This window comes from Schistocerca americana, chromosome 1 (assembly GCF_021461395.2).
Source record: "Schistocerca americana isolate TAMUIC-IGC-003095 chromosome 1, iqSchAmer2.1, whole genome shotgun sequence".
Classification (NCBI taxonomy): domain Eukaryota; kingdom Metazoa; phylum Arthropoda; class Insecta; order Orthoptera; family Acrididae; genus Schistocerca; species Schistocerca americana.
Genome location: NC_060119.1, coordinates 592,565,316 through 592,582,677, shown reverse-complemented (window position 1 = coordinate 592,582,677; position 17,362 = coordinate 592,565,316). Strand labels below are relative to the sequence as shown.

Here is a 17,362-nt window from a genome sequence, read left to right as displayed (position 1 = left end):
GAGAAATGACTGCTAGTCAGACCCATGGACTGTGCATATAGTATCAGTCAGTGTGCTGTCTGTGTGTAGGAACGGGAAGGTGTGTGATCTATCTGAGTTTGATTGAGGGCAAATTGTGATGGCCCAGAGATTCAGCATGAGCATTTTGGAAACTGCACAATTTGTCAGGTGTTAGAGAAGTGCTGTGGTGTCTTCACCACATGCCGAAACTAAGCTGAAGCCACACCCAGACGTCATGGGGTTGAGTGGCCACCCTTCATTACAGATGTCTGGTGTCATAGGCTGGGAAGACTGGTAAAACAGGATGTGAAACTAACATCAGACTATAATGCTGGGCAGAGTACAATTGTGTATGAACACACAGGGCACCAAACACTCCTAACAATTGGTCTCCGCAGCCAACGACCCATGCATGTGCCAATGTTAACACCATGACATCACTGGAATGGGCATGTGACTATTGACGCTGGACATTGGCACAGTGGGAGAGCATTGCATGGTGTAATGAACCCTTACACCTTCTTTATTATCCTAATGGTAGGTTGTGAACCCATTGTCTTCCAAGGGAACAGCTCTCTTGACATCTATACTGTGGGATGAACTCGAGCTGGCGGCGGCTCCATTATGCTCTGGAGAACATTCACATCAGCATCCATGGGTCCATTGGATCTCTGTGCAAGGCACTATGGCAGCCAAGGAGTATTGTACACTGGTTGCAGACCATGTACACCACTTCATGACGATCATGTTTCGTGATGGCAGTGACACTTTTCAACAAGTTAATTTGCCGTGTCACAAGGCCAGGAGTCTGATAGAGTGGTGTGACGGACACAGTGATGAGTTCCAGTTGATGTGCTGTCCCCCCAGCTCACCAGATCTGAACCCAATTGAACACATCTGTGATGTGATTGAACATGGTGTTAGAGCTCATCGCCCCCTTCCTTGGAATTTATGGGAAATAGGTGACGTGCGTGTGTAGATGTGGTGCCAATGCCCTCCAGCAACCTACCAAGGCCTCATTGCTTCCATGGTATGATGCATCACCTCTGTTATCTGCTATTAGGTAGGTGGTATAAATGCTCTAGCATGATAAGTGAAGACATGCTGCTGTTTGTCTGCAATATTAAGGAACTAGGTTTGATTTGAGGCAGTGCCAAGTTAAAATATGGAATTCCATCACTTATGTTTCAATGTTCATGGCAATTTTGAAGAAAATTTGCACTAATCACATCTTTTATGTGTGCCCGTCTGCAACTCAACCTTTCAGCTATTTTGTGAGTGCTCATTACTCCTAAATTATATACATTCCAAAAGAATATTCACATTTGAAACAAAAATTGTGTTTTCTGTTAGTATATTTCATTCCTGGCTTTCATTAAAGTTTTCATTTCATCTGAGTATGAAATTTCAGTTGTGAAATACACATCACTAGAAGGATCCAGTGTATCTAAGACTGCTACAACACTGCTGACTTCTCGTATGCTTCCTGACAGAGGAAGCTTATAAGCAATAATGAGACAAATTTGAAGTACAGGGTGAATGTACTGTGATTTCACGTAGACACTTACTGCTTTGTCAAACTGTTAGCACATCATCATCATCATCATCATCATCATCTTGAATGGTTTCCAGCATCAGGGTGGGTATGTTTGGGACATAAGCCTTGCCATGTAGTTTGGTTCTCCCTCTATCTTTCTATGAGGGTTCAATGAAAAGTAATGCCTCCACCTTCGTTAATTGGGTTTGGATATAAATATTTTTATAAGTCAAATGCAGAAATAATCTTTAGAATGTGATCTTTAATTACCAATATTCACTTTTCCACATAATCACCAGCAATTGGATACATTTCTGCCAACGATGAACAAGTTTTCTGAAGCCGTCATAGAAAAAGTTGACACTCTGTTTCTGCAACCACTGTCTCTCAGTTCTCCGAGTCATAATGGTGTACCCACGATTTGTATCCTGTCACAATTGAATGGAGAAAGGCGTCACCTTCATTTTCATAACGTGAGAGGAGTTCATGGCAAAGGAGAAAGGCGTCACCTTCATTCTCATAATGTGAGAGGAGTTCATGGCGAATTTCAAGTCTGTGCACTTTCATTTCAGGAGTCAGCATCCGGGGTACCCATCATGCACAGATCTTCCGATACCCAAGCAAAGCAAAATGTGATCCACACGTTTTTGTGAAATGCTGATTGTACTTGCAGTTTCTCTCTGAGTGATACGACAATCATCCTGAATCAATCTGTTAACATTTTGCTTGTGAAACTCGGTGGTTGCTGGCACAGGACGTCCAACTCTTTCTTTGTCACACAGGTCAGATGTTCCTGCCTCAACATCTTTAAACTTACTTGCCCGATGACGCACAGTACTCACATCAACACAATCACCATAAACTGCTTTCATTCTCTGATGAATCTCCTTTGGGGTGACACCTTCTGCTGTCAAGAATTCAATGACTGCACGTTGCTTAAATTGCATTGACCGACCGTCTATGCAGGGTTCCATACTTTACACTGTAACAACACAACCATTCAATGCTAAGGCTTCCCCCCAACTTTAGCTGTTGAGAAAAGGCTACGGAACAAGCCAGTACCTGCCACACATCAATGCTGTCAACTGTTGAAGAGTTACAAAAATGGAGGCATTACTTTTGTGTCAACCCCCGTATATTCCTTTTGGTCTAGTTTGCGCCTCCATTTTGAACACAGTTTTCCACACATTTCAGCCATCTATCCCTTGGACTTCCTCTTAGATGTTTTCTTTGCATCTCCCTTTCAATTATCTTCATGGGAATCCTATTGTTTTCTCTTTTTTTAAAGTACCAATATCGTCTTAGCCTTGATGTTTCTGTCTTGCTCTGCAAGGATTCCTCTTTCATCGTTTCTCTTATCTTTTCATTCCTCATTCTCTCTCTCCTTGTTGCTACTATCCTACTTCTGAGGAAGTTCTTTTCGTATGCCTGTAATTTGCTTACATCTTGTTTCTTGATTACCCATGTTTCAAATGCATAGGTCAGCGTTGGGATGTAGTAACTTTTTATATTACTTTGCTTTTTTTATTTTTTTAAATCAAAATCAGGCTCCTAAAATATCGCAGGAATGCTTCTGTTGGCCACGTTTGCTGATATGTTTCTCACTTCTTCCACTTTCCTTCATCACATTTCCCAAGTACTGAACACTTTCCACGTACTTCAATTTTTCTCCTCCAATCTTCATTCCACTAGTTGTTGTATCTTTCTTTCTAGTTGTAACCGGGACCTCACATTTGTTTACATTAAATTTCATTCTTTACTGTGTCACAGTTTCTTCCCAAGAATCCAGCTGTTCCTGAATCTCCTCCTCACTGTTTTCACAGATCATCAAATCATCTGCAAACATCATTATTTTCATCTTGTCTTCTCCAGTTTTTGCTGCTACCTTAGTCATTATCTCATCCAAGACAAAAATGAAGAGGAGAGGTGACAATGCACTGCCCCATTTCACACCATTTGTTTGCTGGACCAATCTGTTCTTCCATTTCCCACTTTCACACAACTCAGACTTCCAAAGTACATCTCCTCCACTCTGCTTGTTGTCTCTTTTTCCACTCCCTTTTTTTCTATTGCTCCCCAGACCTTTCTTCTACAGATGCTATCAAGAGAGGCCATCACAAGCAATTCCCCAAATTCAGGGTGGTACTCCTGGAGCTGCCTCATTGCTAATATGAGGCCAGAAGATGACTTCCTAGGTTTGAAGCTTTGCTGCTCCTCTTGCAATTTGTACTTGACCCTTGTTAGGATTCTGCTTTCCAGGTTCTTTTCATATACCTTGGCATAGTGTGGTATCAGTGTGACTGTTAGCACACATGGTACCAAATAGTAAAACATTATGACAGCTTTCTGTGAACATCTCATGAACAACTCCATGTTTTTATCATTGTCGACTTCAGTCCAAGGATGGGTTTGGTACAGTTGTCCATAATAGTCTATCCTGTACAAGCCTCTTTGTCCATGCACAACTATTGTGACTTACATCCATTTCAACTGATTTGCTGTAGTCAAGCCTTGGTCTCTGTCCGCAATGCCCTCCCCCGTCTCCCACCCTCTTCCCCTTCCCCGCCACCCCACCCCTCCCATATGTTCCAAAATCGTCTATGAATTTAATCATTTATTCTTCTTAAGATTTTTTGGTGTCCATCCTGGTTTTGCAATTTTAAAGCCCAGCAGTGTAAATAGAATACATTGAAGGTGGATTTTTAATTAATTACATAAATTGTTAGGAGAAGGCTCATGTGCTTATAAATATTGGGGAGTGTATCTGAAAGTATGTATAGTTGAATATAATAGAGGGAAACATTCCACGTGGGAAAAATATATCTAAAAACAAAGGTGATGTGACTTACCAAAGAAAGCGCTGGCAGGTCGATAGACACACAAACATACACACAAAATTCTAGCTTTCGCAACCAGCGGCTGCTTCGTCAGGAAAGAGGGAAGGAGAGGGAAAGACAAAAGGATGTGGGTTTTAAGGGAGAGGGTAAGGAGTCATTCCAATCCCGGGAGCGGAGAGACTTACCTTAGGGGGAAAAAAGGACGGGTATACACTCGCACACACACACATATCCATCCACACATATACAGACACAAGCAGACATATTCAAAGGCAAAGAGTTAGGGCAGAGATGTCAGTCGAGGCGGAAGTGCAGAGGCAAAGATGTTGTTGAATGACAGGTGAGGTATGAGTGGCGGCAACTTGAAATTAGCGGAGATTTAGGCCTGGTGGATAACGGGAAGAGAGGATATATTGAAGGGCAAGTTCCCATCTCCGGAGTTCGGATAGGTTGGTGTTAGTGGGAAGTATCCAGATAACCCGAATGGCGTAACACTGTGCCAAGATGTGCTGGCCGTGCACCAAGGCATGTTTAGCCACAGGGTGATCCTCATGACCAACAAACACTGTCTGCCTGTGTCCATTCATGCGAATGGACAGTTTGTTGCTGGTCATTCCCACATAGAATGCGTCACAGTGTAGGCAGGTCAGTTGGTAAATCACGTGGGTGCTTTCACACGTGGCTCTGCCTTTGATCGTGTACACCTTCCGGGTTACAGGACTGGAGTAGGTGGTGGTGGGAGGGTGCATGGGACAGGTTTTACACCGGGGGCGGTTACAAGGGTAGGAGCCAGAGGGTAGGGAAGGTGGTTTGGGGATTTCATAGGGATGAACTAAGAGGCTACGAAGGTTAGGTGGACGGCGGAAGGACACTCTTGGTGGAGTGGGGAGGATTTAATGAAGGATGGATCTCATTTCAGGGCAGGATTTGAGGAAGTCGTATCCTTGCTGGAGAGCCACATTCAGAGTCTGATCCAGTTCCGGAAAGTATCCTGTCACAAGTGGGGCACTTTTGTGGTTCTTCTGTGGGAGGTTCTGGGTTTGAGGGGGTGAGGAAGTGGCTCTGGTTATTTGCTTCTGTACCAGGTTGGGAGGGTAGTTGCGGGATGCGAAAGCTGTTTTCAGGTTGTTGGTGTAATGGTTCAGGGATTCTGGACTGGAGCAGATTTGTTTGCCACGAAGACCTAGGCTGTAGGGAAGGGACCGTTTGATGTGGAATGGGTGGCAGCTTTCGTAATGGAGGTGCTGTTGCTTGTTGGTGGGTTTGATGTGGACGGCCGTGTGAAGCTGGCCATTGGACAGGTGGAAGTCACGTCAAGGAAAGTGGCATGGGATTTGGAGTAGGACCAGGTGAATCTGATGGAACCAAAGGAGTTGAGGTTGGAGAGGAAATTCTGGAGTTCTTCTTCACTGTGAGTCCAGATCATGAAGATGTCATCAATAAATCTGTACCAAACTTTGGGTTGGCAGGCCTGGGTAACCAAGAAGGCTTCCTCTAAGCGACCCATGAATAGGTTGGCGTACGAGGGGGCCATCCTGGTACCCATGGCTGTACCCTTTAATTGTTGGTATGTCTGGCCTTCAAAAGTGGAGAAGTTGTGGGTCAGGATGAAGCTGGCTAAGGTAATGAGGAAAGAGGTTTTAGGTAGGGTGGCAGGTGATTGGCATGAAAGGAAGTGCTCCATTGCAGCGAGGCCCTGGATGTGCGGAATATTTGTGTATAAGGAAGTGGCATCAATGGTTACAAGGATGGTTTCCGGGGGTAACAGATTGGGTAAGGATTCCAGGCGTTGGAGAAAGTGGTTGGTGTCTTTGATGGAGGATGGGAGACTGTATGTAATGGGTTGAAGGTGTTGATCTACGTAGGCAGAGATACGTTCTGTGGGGGCTTGGTAACCAGCTACAATGGGGCGGCCGGGATGATTGGGTTTGTGAATTTTAGGAAGAAGGTAGAAGGTAGGGGTGCGGGGTGTCGGTGGGGTCAGGAGGTTGATGGAGTCAGGTGAAAGGTTTTGTAGGGGGCCTAAGGTTCTGAGGATTCCCTGAAGCTCCGCCTGGACATCAGGAATGGGATTACCTTGGCAAACTTTGTATGTGGTGTTGTCTGAAAGCTGACGCAGTCCCTCAGCCACATACTCCCGACGATCAAGTACCACAGTCGTGGAACCCCTGTCCGCCGGAAGAATGACGATGGATCGGTCAGCCTTCTGATCATGGATAGCCTGGGCTTCAGCAGTGGTGATGTTGGGAGTAGGATTAAGGTTTTTTAAGAAGGATTGAGAGGCAAGGCTGGAAGTCAGAAATTCCTGGAAGGTTTGGAGAGGGTGATTTTGACGAAGAGGAGGTGGGTCCCGCTGTGACGGAGGACGGAACTGTTCCAGGCAGGGTTCAATTTGGATAGTGTCTTGGGAAGTTGGATCATTAGGAGTAGGATTAGGATCATTTTTCTTCGTGGCAAAGTGATACTTCCAGCAGAGAGTACGAGTGTAGGACAGTAAATCTTTGACGAGGGCTGTTTGGTTGAATCTGGGAGTGGGGCTGAAGGTGAGGCCTTTGGATAGGACTGAGGTTTCGGATTGGGAGAGAGGTTTGGAGGAAAGGTTAACTGCTGAATTAGGGTGTTGTGGTTCCAGATTGTGTTGATTGGAATTTTGAGGTTTTGGAGGGAGTGGAGCTGGAAGTCGGAGATTGAGTAGATGGGAGAGACTGGGTTTGTGTGCAATGAGAGGAAGTTGAGGTTTGCTGGAAAGGTTGTGAAGGGTGAGTGAGTTGCCTTTCCGGAGGTGGGAAACCAGGAGATTGGATAGTTTTTTGAGGTGGAGGGTGGCATGCTGTTCTAATTTGTGGTTGGCCTGTAAGAGGATGCTCTGAACAGCCGGTGTGGATGTGGGAGAGGAAAGATTGAGGACTTTTATTAAGGATAGGAGTTGACGGGTGTGTTCATTGGCTGAGTTGATGTGTAGGTGAAGGATTAGGTGGGTGAGGGCAATGGATTGTTCAGTTTGGAACTGGTATAGGGACTGATGGAAAGAAGGGTTGCAGCCAGAGATGGGAACTTTAAGTGTGAGGCCTTTGGGGGTAATGCCAAATGTCAGACAAGCCTGAGAAAATAAAATATGGTAGCGTAATCTGGCTAGGGCGAAGGCATGTTTGCGGAGGGAATGTAAATAAAACTTAATGGGGTCGTTGTGGGGGTGTTGTGAGGGTGACATGGTATTAGAAGGTGGAAAGTGTAACATTAGGCTGAAATGAAAATGAAAATAAAAATATATGGGGAGAGATAAAGGTGAACTAGAAAGTAACTGGAGATCTGGTGTGAAAAAAGGCGAAAAATTGTTTGTAAAATGCGAACTGGTGAATACTTTCTATAAATATTAAAAAAACACTTTCCATTTCTGAACTGTTGTGGATTGAGATCTAACGGGGTGCAGATCACTTTCTTTTACACCCTAAATACTACTACTTTTTACTCCTCAAACCTATCTACAACTGATGGTAAATGTAGATAGTTCCTGGACCTTATTACACACGGTGAACGTATATTTTCATGCATGATACAATATTTGACTGTTAATATGTACTGCCATTGTTGTTTCAGGAATGAAGATGATCTGACTATGAAGCTTTCAGAAATTATATTTATTAATGACGTTATTACGAAGCATCGTCAGACTGGTGCGAAAGTTCAGATGATAAATGAAGATTGGGATTTTCTTCAGCTGCATTGTGCACTTTACATCAACAGTGAAACTTCAGGAATACCACTGAATATGCAGGTAAAAAAAGAGTCAGGAGATAATTTTGTGAGTTTCAATTTGTTGTGTTTTCTGTTTTGTATGTGGTGAGTTTCAATTTGTTGTGTTTTCTGTTTTGTATGTGGTAGGCTTATTCCATTGCTAAGATTTATGTGAGAAAAATTGTGTTTTATTTTCTCGTTTTTGTATGAAAACAGCCCAAAAAATCAAGTAGAGGACTTGTGCAAAGACTGAAAGGAAAACAGGGCCGTTTTAGAGGAAATCTGTCAGGTAAACGTGTTGACTTTTCCAGCAGAACTGTTATTTCTCCAGATCCAAATCTTCTCATTGAACAGGTATGCCCATTAATAAATGCTAATTCATACTTTTTTTATTTTGCATCACTATTAAGAATAGTTATTACATATATACTACAAATTTAGATGCATAAAGTGCATGAGCTAATGATTCATATAATTTATATTATATCGTTCTATTGTAGGTTGGTGTACCTGTCCATGTTGCAAAAATTCTCACATATCCAGAAAGAGTAACTAGTGCCAATCTCAAACTGATGAAACAGATGGTAATAAATGGACCTGACAAGCATCCAGGTGCAAATTTTGTTGAACAAAAGAACCTGAAATTTAAGAAATTCTTAAGATTTGGGAACCGTCAGAAAATTGCTCAGGAACTTAGGGTAAGTATTCTTTCTTTTTCTTTCTTTCTTTCTTTTTTTTTTTTTTTCCTCAGTGGTATTACTGATATGGTGCATCAGTGCAATACTGTAGCAAAGGAGCAGATGGTAATTGAACAATTGAGTTTTCACCCTGTGAGAATATCTTTTAAATAAATAATTCTTCCAAAGGGTGGCCAGCAGTTGAGAGTTACTTGTGTGGGTGAAATTTGACGTAGATGTTTATCATTGGTAGAGGTGAAGGGAGGAGGGCTTGATATCGTTTTTCCTCCCCTCCTTTTTTTTTAAAAAAAAAGCTAAACACTCCTTAGTTTTTGAGAAAATTGAGTTTTCTTTGTTGCATAAAGTCCTAATAAATATAGGTGGCTGATATGCTAGGCTGGTGGGCATGTGGTGAAGGTGTCAAATTCAGAATTTTCAGAATTGTGTACAAATTTCAATAATTATTTGGATGAAGCTCTTTTCTGTTAGGTACAATATATATTTGTCAGAAAATAATCAGAATTCTGTTATTGTAAATATTTATCTTGTATTTCAAAAGTCAACACATGAAATTTTGCATCATTGCAGTATGTAATTAATTTATCTTTTTGTAAACAAAGGACAATTCATTGTACAGTTGGTGCTGCTGATATAATGTCCAGACAGATTGTATCCTGTGTTTAACTCCGGTAAGAAAATATGACTTGTATGTTTCAGGCTAACTATACCTTTGTGTATGTTCAACCATCAATGTTATTAATTTGAACAGATATGCTACTGAATCTATGAAATGCCTGAAAATCAATTATCTTCAGTGAGCTTATTTGTATGAAACTATTTTTACAGATCTTGAAGGAAACTGTAATTGAGAATATTGAAGAACTTATTGAGGCCATGCACATCTTGTGAAGCATTATGCCACAAAAATATGTTCTTATACGGACTATGTGTGTGTGTGTGTGTGTGTGTGTGGCGCGCGCGTGGCACACGCATGCACGTGCATGTGCATGTGTTTCAGAAATGTTCATTTGCTTAGTAAATAGTTATTCCTTCAGTTGACGAAGTTACTGCAAGTATTGAATGATGACTATTTTCATTTTACTGCTTTATTGACCTGGGCGAAGAATTTCAAACATAGCACTGAATATGTTGACTCCATGTCCTGAACTGACAAGGGGACCATCAGACCCAGTAATCACGGATCTCAATGCATCTTAGATATGTTGTAGAGGGACATGTCCTGAGTATCTGTTTCCATATATGGGATAGCAAAAATTTATTTATGTTATGAATTCATGGGGAGGGCAGACTGATAAGATATTTTATGATCAAATCCTATTAGGTGAAAGACAAGCACCATAATAAATCATCCTGCCCAAATGTACTCGACTTTGCCAATCTTGTGATGTTTACTTCTACAGTCAGACTAAAATTTTCACAAAAAACATTCAGATGCTTCTGAATTACTAAACATTAATACAAAATTGCTTCTCGGGAAGATTCCATAAAAATACATACTTTAATTCTGCATCAGTTTAGTGCACATGCTTTCACAGGAATGATCAAATATGCATGGTTCACATCAAAGTTGATTGTAGAAAGAACACTCTTTCTGAGTTTGAATGAACGGTGTACCTCAGAATAGCTTCTGAAAACTCTGTGTGCACACTGTTGGGATTTGAACCTGTACCGCCTGCATGATGGCAGTAAAATTTAGCTTCTTTGCTATGTTCGCTTACTTGACACAACTAACATTGCTGGTGTGTAGGAAGTATGCATAAAATTTCAGTATTGATTTTCTCGGAAACTAGGGACCATTGCAAGCCAGGTATTATCTAGATACTCAGAACAAGTCTCTCTAAAACAGATTCAAGACTCATTGAAGTCTGTGATATATGAGCTTCCCACAAGGATATTATGTGATTTAAGTAAACCATGGAAACTGCCAAATATTTGCTTTGAACTTAGCCGTGTTATTAATACTGACCAAAGAAAGTATATCATGTTAATTCAGATTACGATATTCCATTAAAGAGGAGTACCCATTCATTCATTCTCTGCCTAATATTCCATCATTTGAAAATGTTTAACATTAGTATTGTAGCCTTTTGTGGAACCTAAGGGGAAATTTGGCCTTTGAATTTCTCAGGAAGTTGTAGCACACTAGATGTCATTCAAGGATATTTTATAATATTTTTAAGTAAGGAAAACCAAGTTAGACATGAAGCCCACACCTACCACAGTAGTACAAGTTTATATGCCAACTAGCTCTGCAAACAACGAAGAGATTGATGAAATGTATAATGAGATAAAAGAAATTATTCAGATAGTGAAGGGAGACAAAATTTAATAGTCATGGGTGACTGGGATTCGATTGTAGGGAGAGGAAGAGAAGGAAAAGTGGTAGGTGAATATGGAATGGGGGTAAGGAATGAAAGAGGAAGCTGCCTGGTAGAATTTTGCACAGAGCATAACTTAATCATAGCTAACACTTGGTTCAAGAACCATGAAAGAAGGCTGTATACATGGAAGAGGCCTGGAGGCACTGGAAGGTTTCAAATAGATTATATAAAGGTAACACAGAGATTTAAACCAAGTTTTAAATTGCAAGACATGTCCAGGGGCAGATGTGGACACTGACCACAATCTATTTGTTATGAACTGAAGATTAAAACTAAAGAAACTGCAAAAAGTTAGGAATTTAAGGAGATGGGATCTGGATAAACTGAAAGAACCAGAGGTTGTAGAGGGTTTCAGAGAGAGCATTAGGGAACGATTGACAAGAACAGGGGAAAGAAATACAATAGAAGAATAATGGGTAGCTTTGAGAGATGTAATAGTGATGGCAGAGGAGGATCAGCTAGGTAAGATGATGTGTGCCAACAGAAATCCTTAGGTCTTGAAAGGAGGATATAAGAGATACTGAATTTAATTTATGAAAGAAGAAAATATAAAAATGCCTTAAATGAAGCAGACGAAAAGGAATACAAACGTCTCGAAAATGAGATTGACAGGAAGTGCAAAATGTCTAAGCCGGGATGTCTAGAGGACAAATGTAAAGGCATATATCACTAGGGCTAAGATAGATACTGCCTACTGGAAAATTAGAGAGACCTTTGGAGAAAAGAGAACCACTTGTATGAATATCAAGAGCTCAGATGGAAACTCAGTTCTAAGCAAAGAAAGGTAAGCAGAAACGTGGAAGGAGTATATAGAGGGTCTATACAAAAGCAATGTACTTGAGGACAATATTATGGAAATGGAAGAGGATGTAGATGAAGATGAAATGGGAGATAAGATACTGCGTGAAGACTTTGACAGAGCACGGAAAGACCTGAGTCGAAACAAGGGTCCGGGAGTAGTCAACATTCTATTGGAACTACTGATAGCCTTGCGAGAGCAAGCCATGGAAAAACATTCCATCTGGTGAGCAAGATTAAGAGACAGGCAAAATACCTTCAGACTTCAAGTAGAATATAATAATTCCAATCCCAAAGAAAGCAGGTGTGAAAATTACCAAACTATCAGTTTAATAAGTCATGGCTGCTAAATACTAACACTAATTCTTCACAGACGTATGGAAAAACTGGTAGAAGCCGACCTCGGGGAAGATAAGCATGAATTCCATAGAAATGTTGGAACATGTGAGGCAATACTGACGCTATGACTTATCTTAGAAGCTAGATTAAGCAAAGGCAAACCGACGATCGTAGCATTTGTAGACTTAGAGAAAGCTTTTGACGATGTTGACTGGAATACTGTCATTCAAATTCTGAAGGTGGCAGGGCTCAACTACAGGGAACAAAAGTCTATTTGCAATTTGTACAGAAACCAGATGGCAGTTAAAAGAGTTGAAAGGCATGAAAGGGAAACAGTGGTTAGGAAGGGAGTGAGACGGGGTTGTAGCCTCTCCCCGATGTTATTCAATCTGTATATTGAGCAAGCAGTAAAGGAAACAAAATAAAAATTTGGAGTAGGAATTGAAATCCATGGAGAAGAAATAAAAAGTTTGAGGTTTGTGATGACTTTTTAATTCTGTCAGAGACACCAAGGAACCTGGAGGAACAGTTGAACGGAATGGACATCGTCTTGAAAGGAGGGTATAAGATGAATATCAACAAAAGCAAAAATGAGGATAATGGAATGTAATCGAATTCGGTTGGGTGATGCTGAGAGAATTAGATTAGGAAATGAGACTCTTAAAGTAGTAGATGAGTTTTGCTATTTGGGGAGCAAAATAACTGATGATGGTTGAAGTAGAGAGGATATAAAATGTAGACTGGCAATGGCAAGGAAAGCATTTCTAAAGAAGAGAAATTTGTTAACATCGAGTATAGATTTAAGTGTCAGGAGGTCGTTCCTGAAAGTATTTGTATGGAGTGTAGCCATGTATGGAAGTGAAATGTGAACGATAAATAGTTTAGACAAGAAGAGAATAGAAACTTTTGAAATGTGGTGCTACAGAAGAAAGCTGAAGATTAGATGGGTAGATCACATAACTAATGAGGAGATACTGTATAGAATTGGGGAGAAGAGAAATTTGTGGCCCAACTTGACTAGAAGAAGGGACCGGTTGGTAGGATGTGTTCTGAGGCATCAAGGGGTCACCAATTTAGTATTAGAGGGCAGCGTGGAGGGTAAAAATCATAGAGGGAGACCAAGAGATGAATACACTAAGCAGATTCAGAATGATGTAGGTTGCAGTAGGTACTGGGAGATGAAGGAGCTTGCACAGGATAGAGTAGCATGGAGAGCTGCATCAAACCAGTCCCTGGACTGACAACAACAACAACAACAGCAACAAGGAAAGCTAACCTCTTAACTTTATCAGCCATATTTGAGCTATGTTCTGATGCCTTAAATTCAGAAAAACAATTTCTTTTTGACAGCAGATTTGTGGAGTGGCTAAATGCACGTTATTGACTACAAAATAACTATATTGACAAATAGTCACTCATCTAGAACTGTGAAAGGTGCACAAACCATTACTATAACTGTTTGCCAGTTATGTAACACATACACTCATGCTCATAGGTGCCACACAACGTGGCACTACACAAAACTGGCACTAATAGCATAGGCACATAGGGAACACGCACGACACAGATTGTAACTCCATGGTATTGGTGATAAGTTGAGAAAACCGTCCTGAAACTCATGTGCTGCAAAATGCCACTGTACTGTGCATGTACCCCGACATCAGTATGGGATATGACCACCATGCACATGTACACAGGCCGCACAACGTGTTGGCATATTCTGGATCAGGTGTTCGAGCAGTTGCTGGGGTATAGCCTCTCATTCTTCCACCAGTACCTGTCTGAGCTCATGAAGTGTCCTAGGGGTTTGAAGACGTGCAGCGATACGTTGACCGAGAGCATCCCAGATGTGCTCGTTGGGGTTTAGATCTGTAGAACAGGCAGGCCACTCCATTCACCTGATATCTTCTGTTTCAAGGTACTCCTCCACAGTGGCAGCTCAGTGGAGCCATGCATTACCATCCATCAGGAGGAAGGTGGGACTCACTGCACCCCTGAAAAGGTGGACATACTGGTGCAAAATGACACCCCGATACACCTGACCTATTACAGTTCCTCTGCCAAAGCCATCCAGGAGTGTACGTGCACCAATCATAATCCCACCCCACAGCATCAAACCATGACCTCCATACAGGTCCCTTTCAAGGACATTAAGGGGTTGATATCTGGTTCCTGGTTCACACCAGATGAAAACCCGGCGAGAATCACTGTTCAGACTATACCTGGACTCGTCTGTGAACATAACCTGGGACCACAGTTCCAATGACCATGTACTATGTTCTTGACACCAGGCTTTACAGGCTCTTCTGTGACCAGGGGTCAGTGGAATGCACCTTGCAGGTCTCCAGGCGAATAAACCATGTCTGTTCAGTTGTCTGTAGACTGTGTGTCTGGAGACAACTGTTCCAGTGGCTGCGGTAATGTCCTCAGCAAGGCTACCTGCAGTACTCTGTGACCGTCTGCAGTTACTGATGGTGAGATACCAGTCTTCTTGTGGTGTTGTACACTGTGGACGTCCCGTACTGTAGCGTCTGGACACGTTTCCTGTTTGCTGGAATCGTTGCCATAATCTTGAGATCACACTTTGTGGCACACAGAGGGCCCGTTCCACAACCTGCTGTATTTGACCAGCCTACAGTCGCCCTAGTATTCTACCCCTCATAACGTCATCAATATGTGTTCTTTGAGCTATTTTCAACACACAGTCACCATTAGCACATCTGAAAATGTCTGCACACTTACTCGCTGCACCGTACTCTGACATGCACCAACACACCTCTGCGTGTGTGGACTGCTGCCAGCGCCACCGTGCGACGACGGCAGGTCAGATGCACTGCATGGTCATACCTTGAGGTGATTTAAACCCGTAAACTGCACACCAGAGCATTGTTTCACCATGTTCAGCATTATCCTTAATTTATGAGCATGAGTGTAATTTGGTTTCCAGATAACTTAATAAATGAAATATTGCATGACAGGACTGACTCACTAAGAATCCAAATGCAGATTTATAACCGGCTGTCTGCGCCAAATTTTAATGACATATTTTGCATGTGGTTTATGTAAAATTTCATAATTGAAACGCCAGTTTTCAATAACATCAGTCAGACCTAATTTTCATATGTTGTTGTGTTGTGGACGTGGTCCTACGAAGTTGTTGTTGTGATCTTCAGTCCAGAGACTGGTTTGATGCAGCTCTCCATGCTACTCTATCCTGTGCAAGCTTCTTCATCTCCCAGTACCTACTGCAACCTACATCATTCTGAACCTGCTTAGTGTATTCATCTCTTGGTCTCCCTCTTCGAGTTTTACTCTCCACGCTGCCCTCCAGTACTAAATCGGTGATCCCTTGATGCCTCAGAACATGTCCTACCAACTGATCCCTTCTTCTAGTCAAGGTGTGCCACAAATTTCTCTTCTCCCTAATTCTATTCAATACCTCCTCATTAGTTATGTGATCTACCCATCTAATCTTCAGCATTCTTCTGTAGCACCACATTTCGAAAGCTTCTATTCTCTTCTTGTCTAAACTATTTATCGTCCATGTTCCAATTCCATACGTGGCTACACTCCATACAAATACTTTCAGAAACGACTTCCTGACACTTAAATCTATATTTGTTGTTAACAAATTTCTCTTCTTTAGAAATGCTTTCCTTGCCATTGCCAGTCTACATTTTATATCCTCTCTACTTCGACCATTATCAGTTACTTTGCTCCCTAAATAGCAAAACTCCTTTACTACTTTAAGCGTCTCATTTCCTAATCTAATACCCTCAGCATCACCTGATTTAATTCGACTACATTCCATTATCCTCGTTTATGCTTTTGTTGATATTCGTCTTATATCCTCCTTTTAAGACAATGTCCATTCTGTTCAGGTGCCCTTCCAGGTCCTATGCTGTCTCTGACAGAATTACAATGTCATCGGCAAACATAAAAGTTTTTATTTTTTCTCCATGAATTTTAATTCCTACTCCAAATTTTTCTTTTGTTTCCTTTACTGCTTGCTCAATATACAGATTGAATAACATTGAGGATGGCTACAACCCTGTCTCTCTCCCTTCCCAACCACTGCTTCCCTTTCATGCCCCTTGACTCTTATAACTGCCATCTGGTTTCTGTACAAATTGTAAATAGCCTTTCGCTCTCTGTATTTTACCCCTGCCACCTTCAGAATTTGAAAGAGAGTATTCCAGCCAAAATTGTCAAAAACTTTCCCCAAGTCTACAAATGCTAGAAACATAGGTTTGCCTTCCCTTAATCTATCTTCTAAGATAAGTCATAGGGTCAGTATTGCCTCACGTATTCCAACATTACTATGGAATCCAAACTGATCTTCCGTGAGGTCGGCTTCAACCAGTTTTTCCATTCGTCTGTGAAGAATTCGCATTAGTATTTTGCAGCCGTGACTTACGAAACTGATAGTTCGGTAATTTTCACCTCTGTCAACACCTGCTTTCTTTGGGATTGGAATCATTATATTCTTCCTGAAGTCTGAGGGTATTTCGCCTGTCTCATACACCTTGCTCACCAGATGGTTGAGCTTTGTCAGGGCTATCAGTAGTTCTAATGGAAAGTTGTCTATTCCCAGGGCCTTTTTTCTTCTTAGGTCTTTCAGTGCTCTGTCAAACTCTTCACACAGTATCTATATCTCCCATTTCGTCTTCATCTACATCCTTTTCCCTTTCCATAATATTGTCCTCAAGTACAAGGTGCATTCAAGTTCTAAGGCCTCCGATTTTTTTTTCTGATTAACTACTCACCCAAAATCGATGAAACTGGCGTTACTTCTCGACGTAATCGCCCTGCAGACATACACATTTTTCACAACGCTGACGCCATGATTCCATGGCAGCGGCGAAGGCTTCTTTAGGAGTCTGTTTTGACCACTGGAAAATCGCTGAGGCAATAACAGCACGGCTGGTGAATGTGCGGCCACGGAAAGTGTCTTTCATTGTTGGAAAAAGCCAAAAGTCACTAGGAGCCAGGTCAGGTGAGTAGGGAGCATGAGGAATCACTTCAAAGTTGTTATCA

At 41.7% G+C, this 17,362-nt stretch overlaps 1 protein-coding gene across 1 annotated transcript in view; it reads left to right on the top strand.

Moving 5' to 3' along the window:
* Positions 1 to 17,362, top strand: part of LOC124606789 (DNA-directed RNA polymerase III subunit RPC1) — a 230,844-nt gene that overhangs the window by 59,339 nt on the left and 154,143 nt on the right. Inside the window, exons 6-8 of the mRNA XM_047138858.1 lie at positions 7,972 to 8,149; positions 8,326 to 8,463; positions 8,610 to 8,807. Of these exons, the coding sequence (XP_046994814.1) occupies positions 7,972 to 8,149; positions 8,326 to 8,463; positions 8,610 to 8,807 (514 nt within the window). The remainder of the gene's footprint in view (positions 1 to 7,971; positions 8,150 to 8,325; positions 8,464 to 8,609; positions 8,808 to 17,362) is intronic.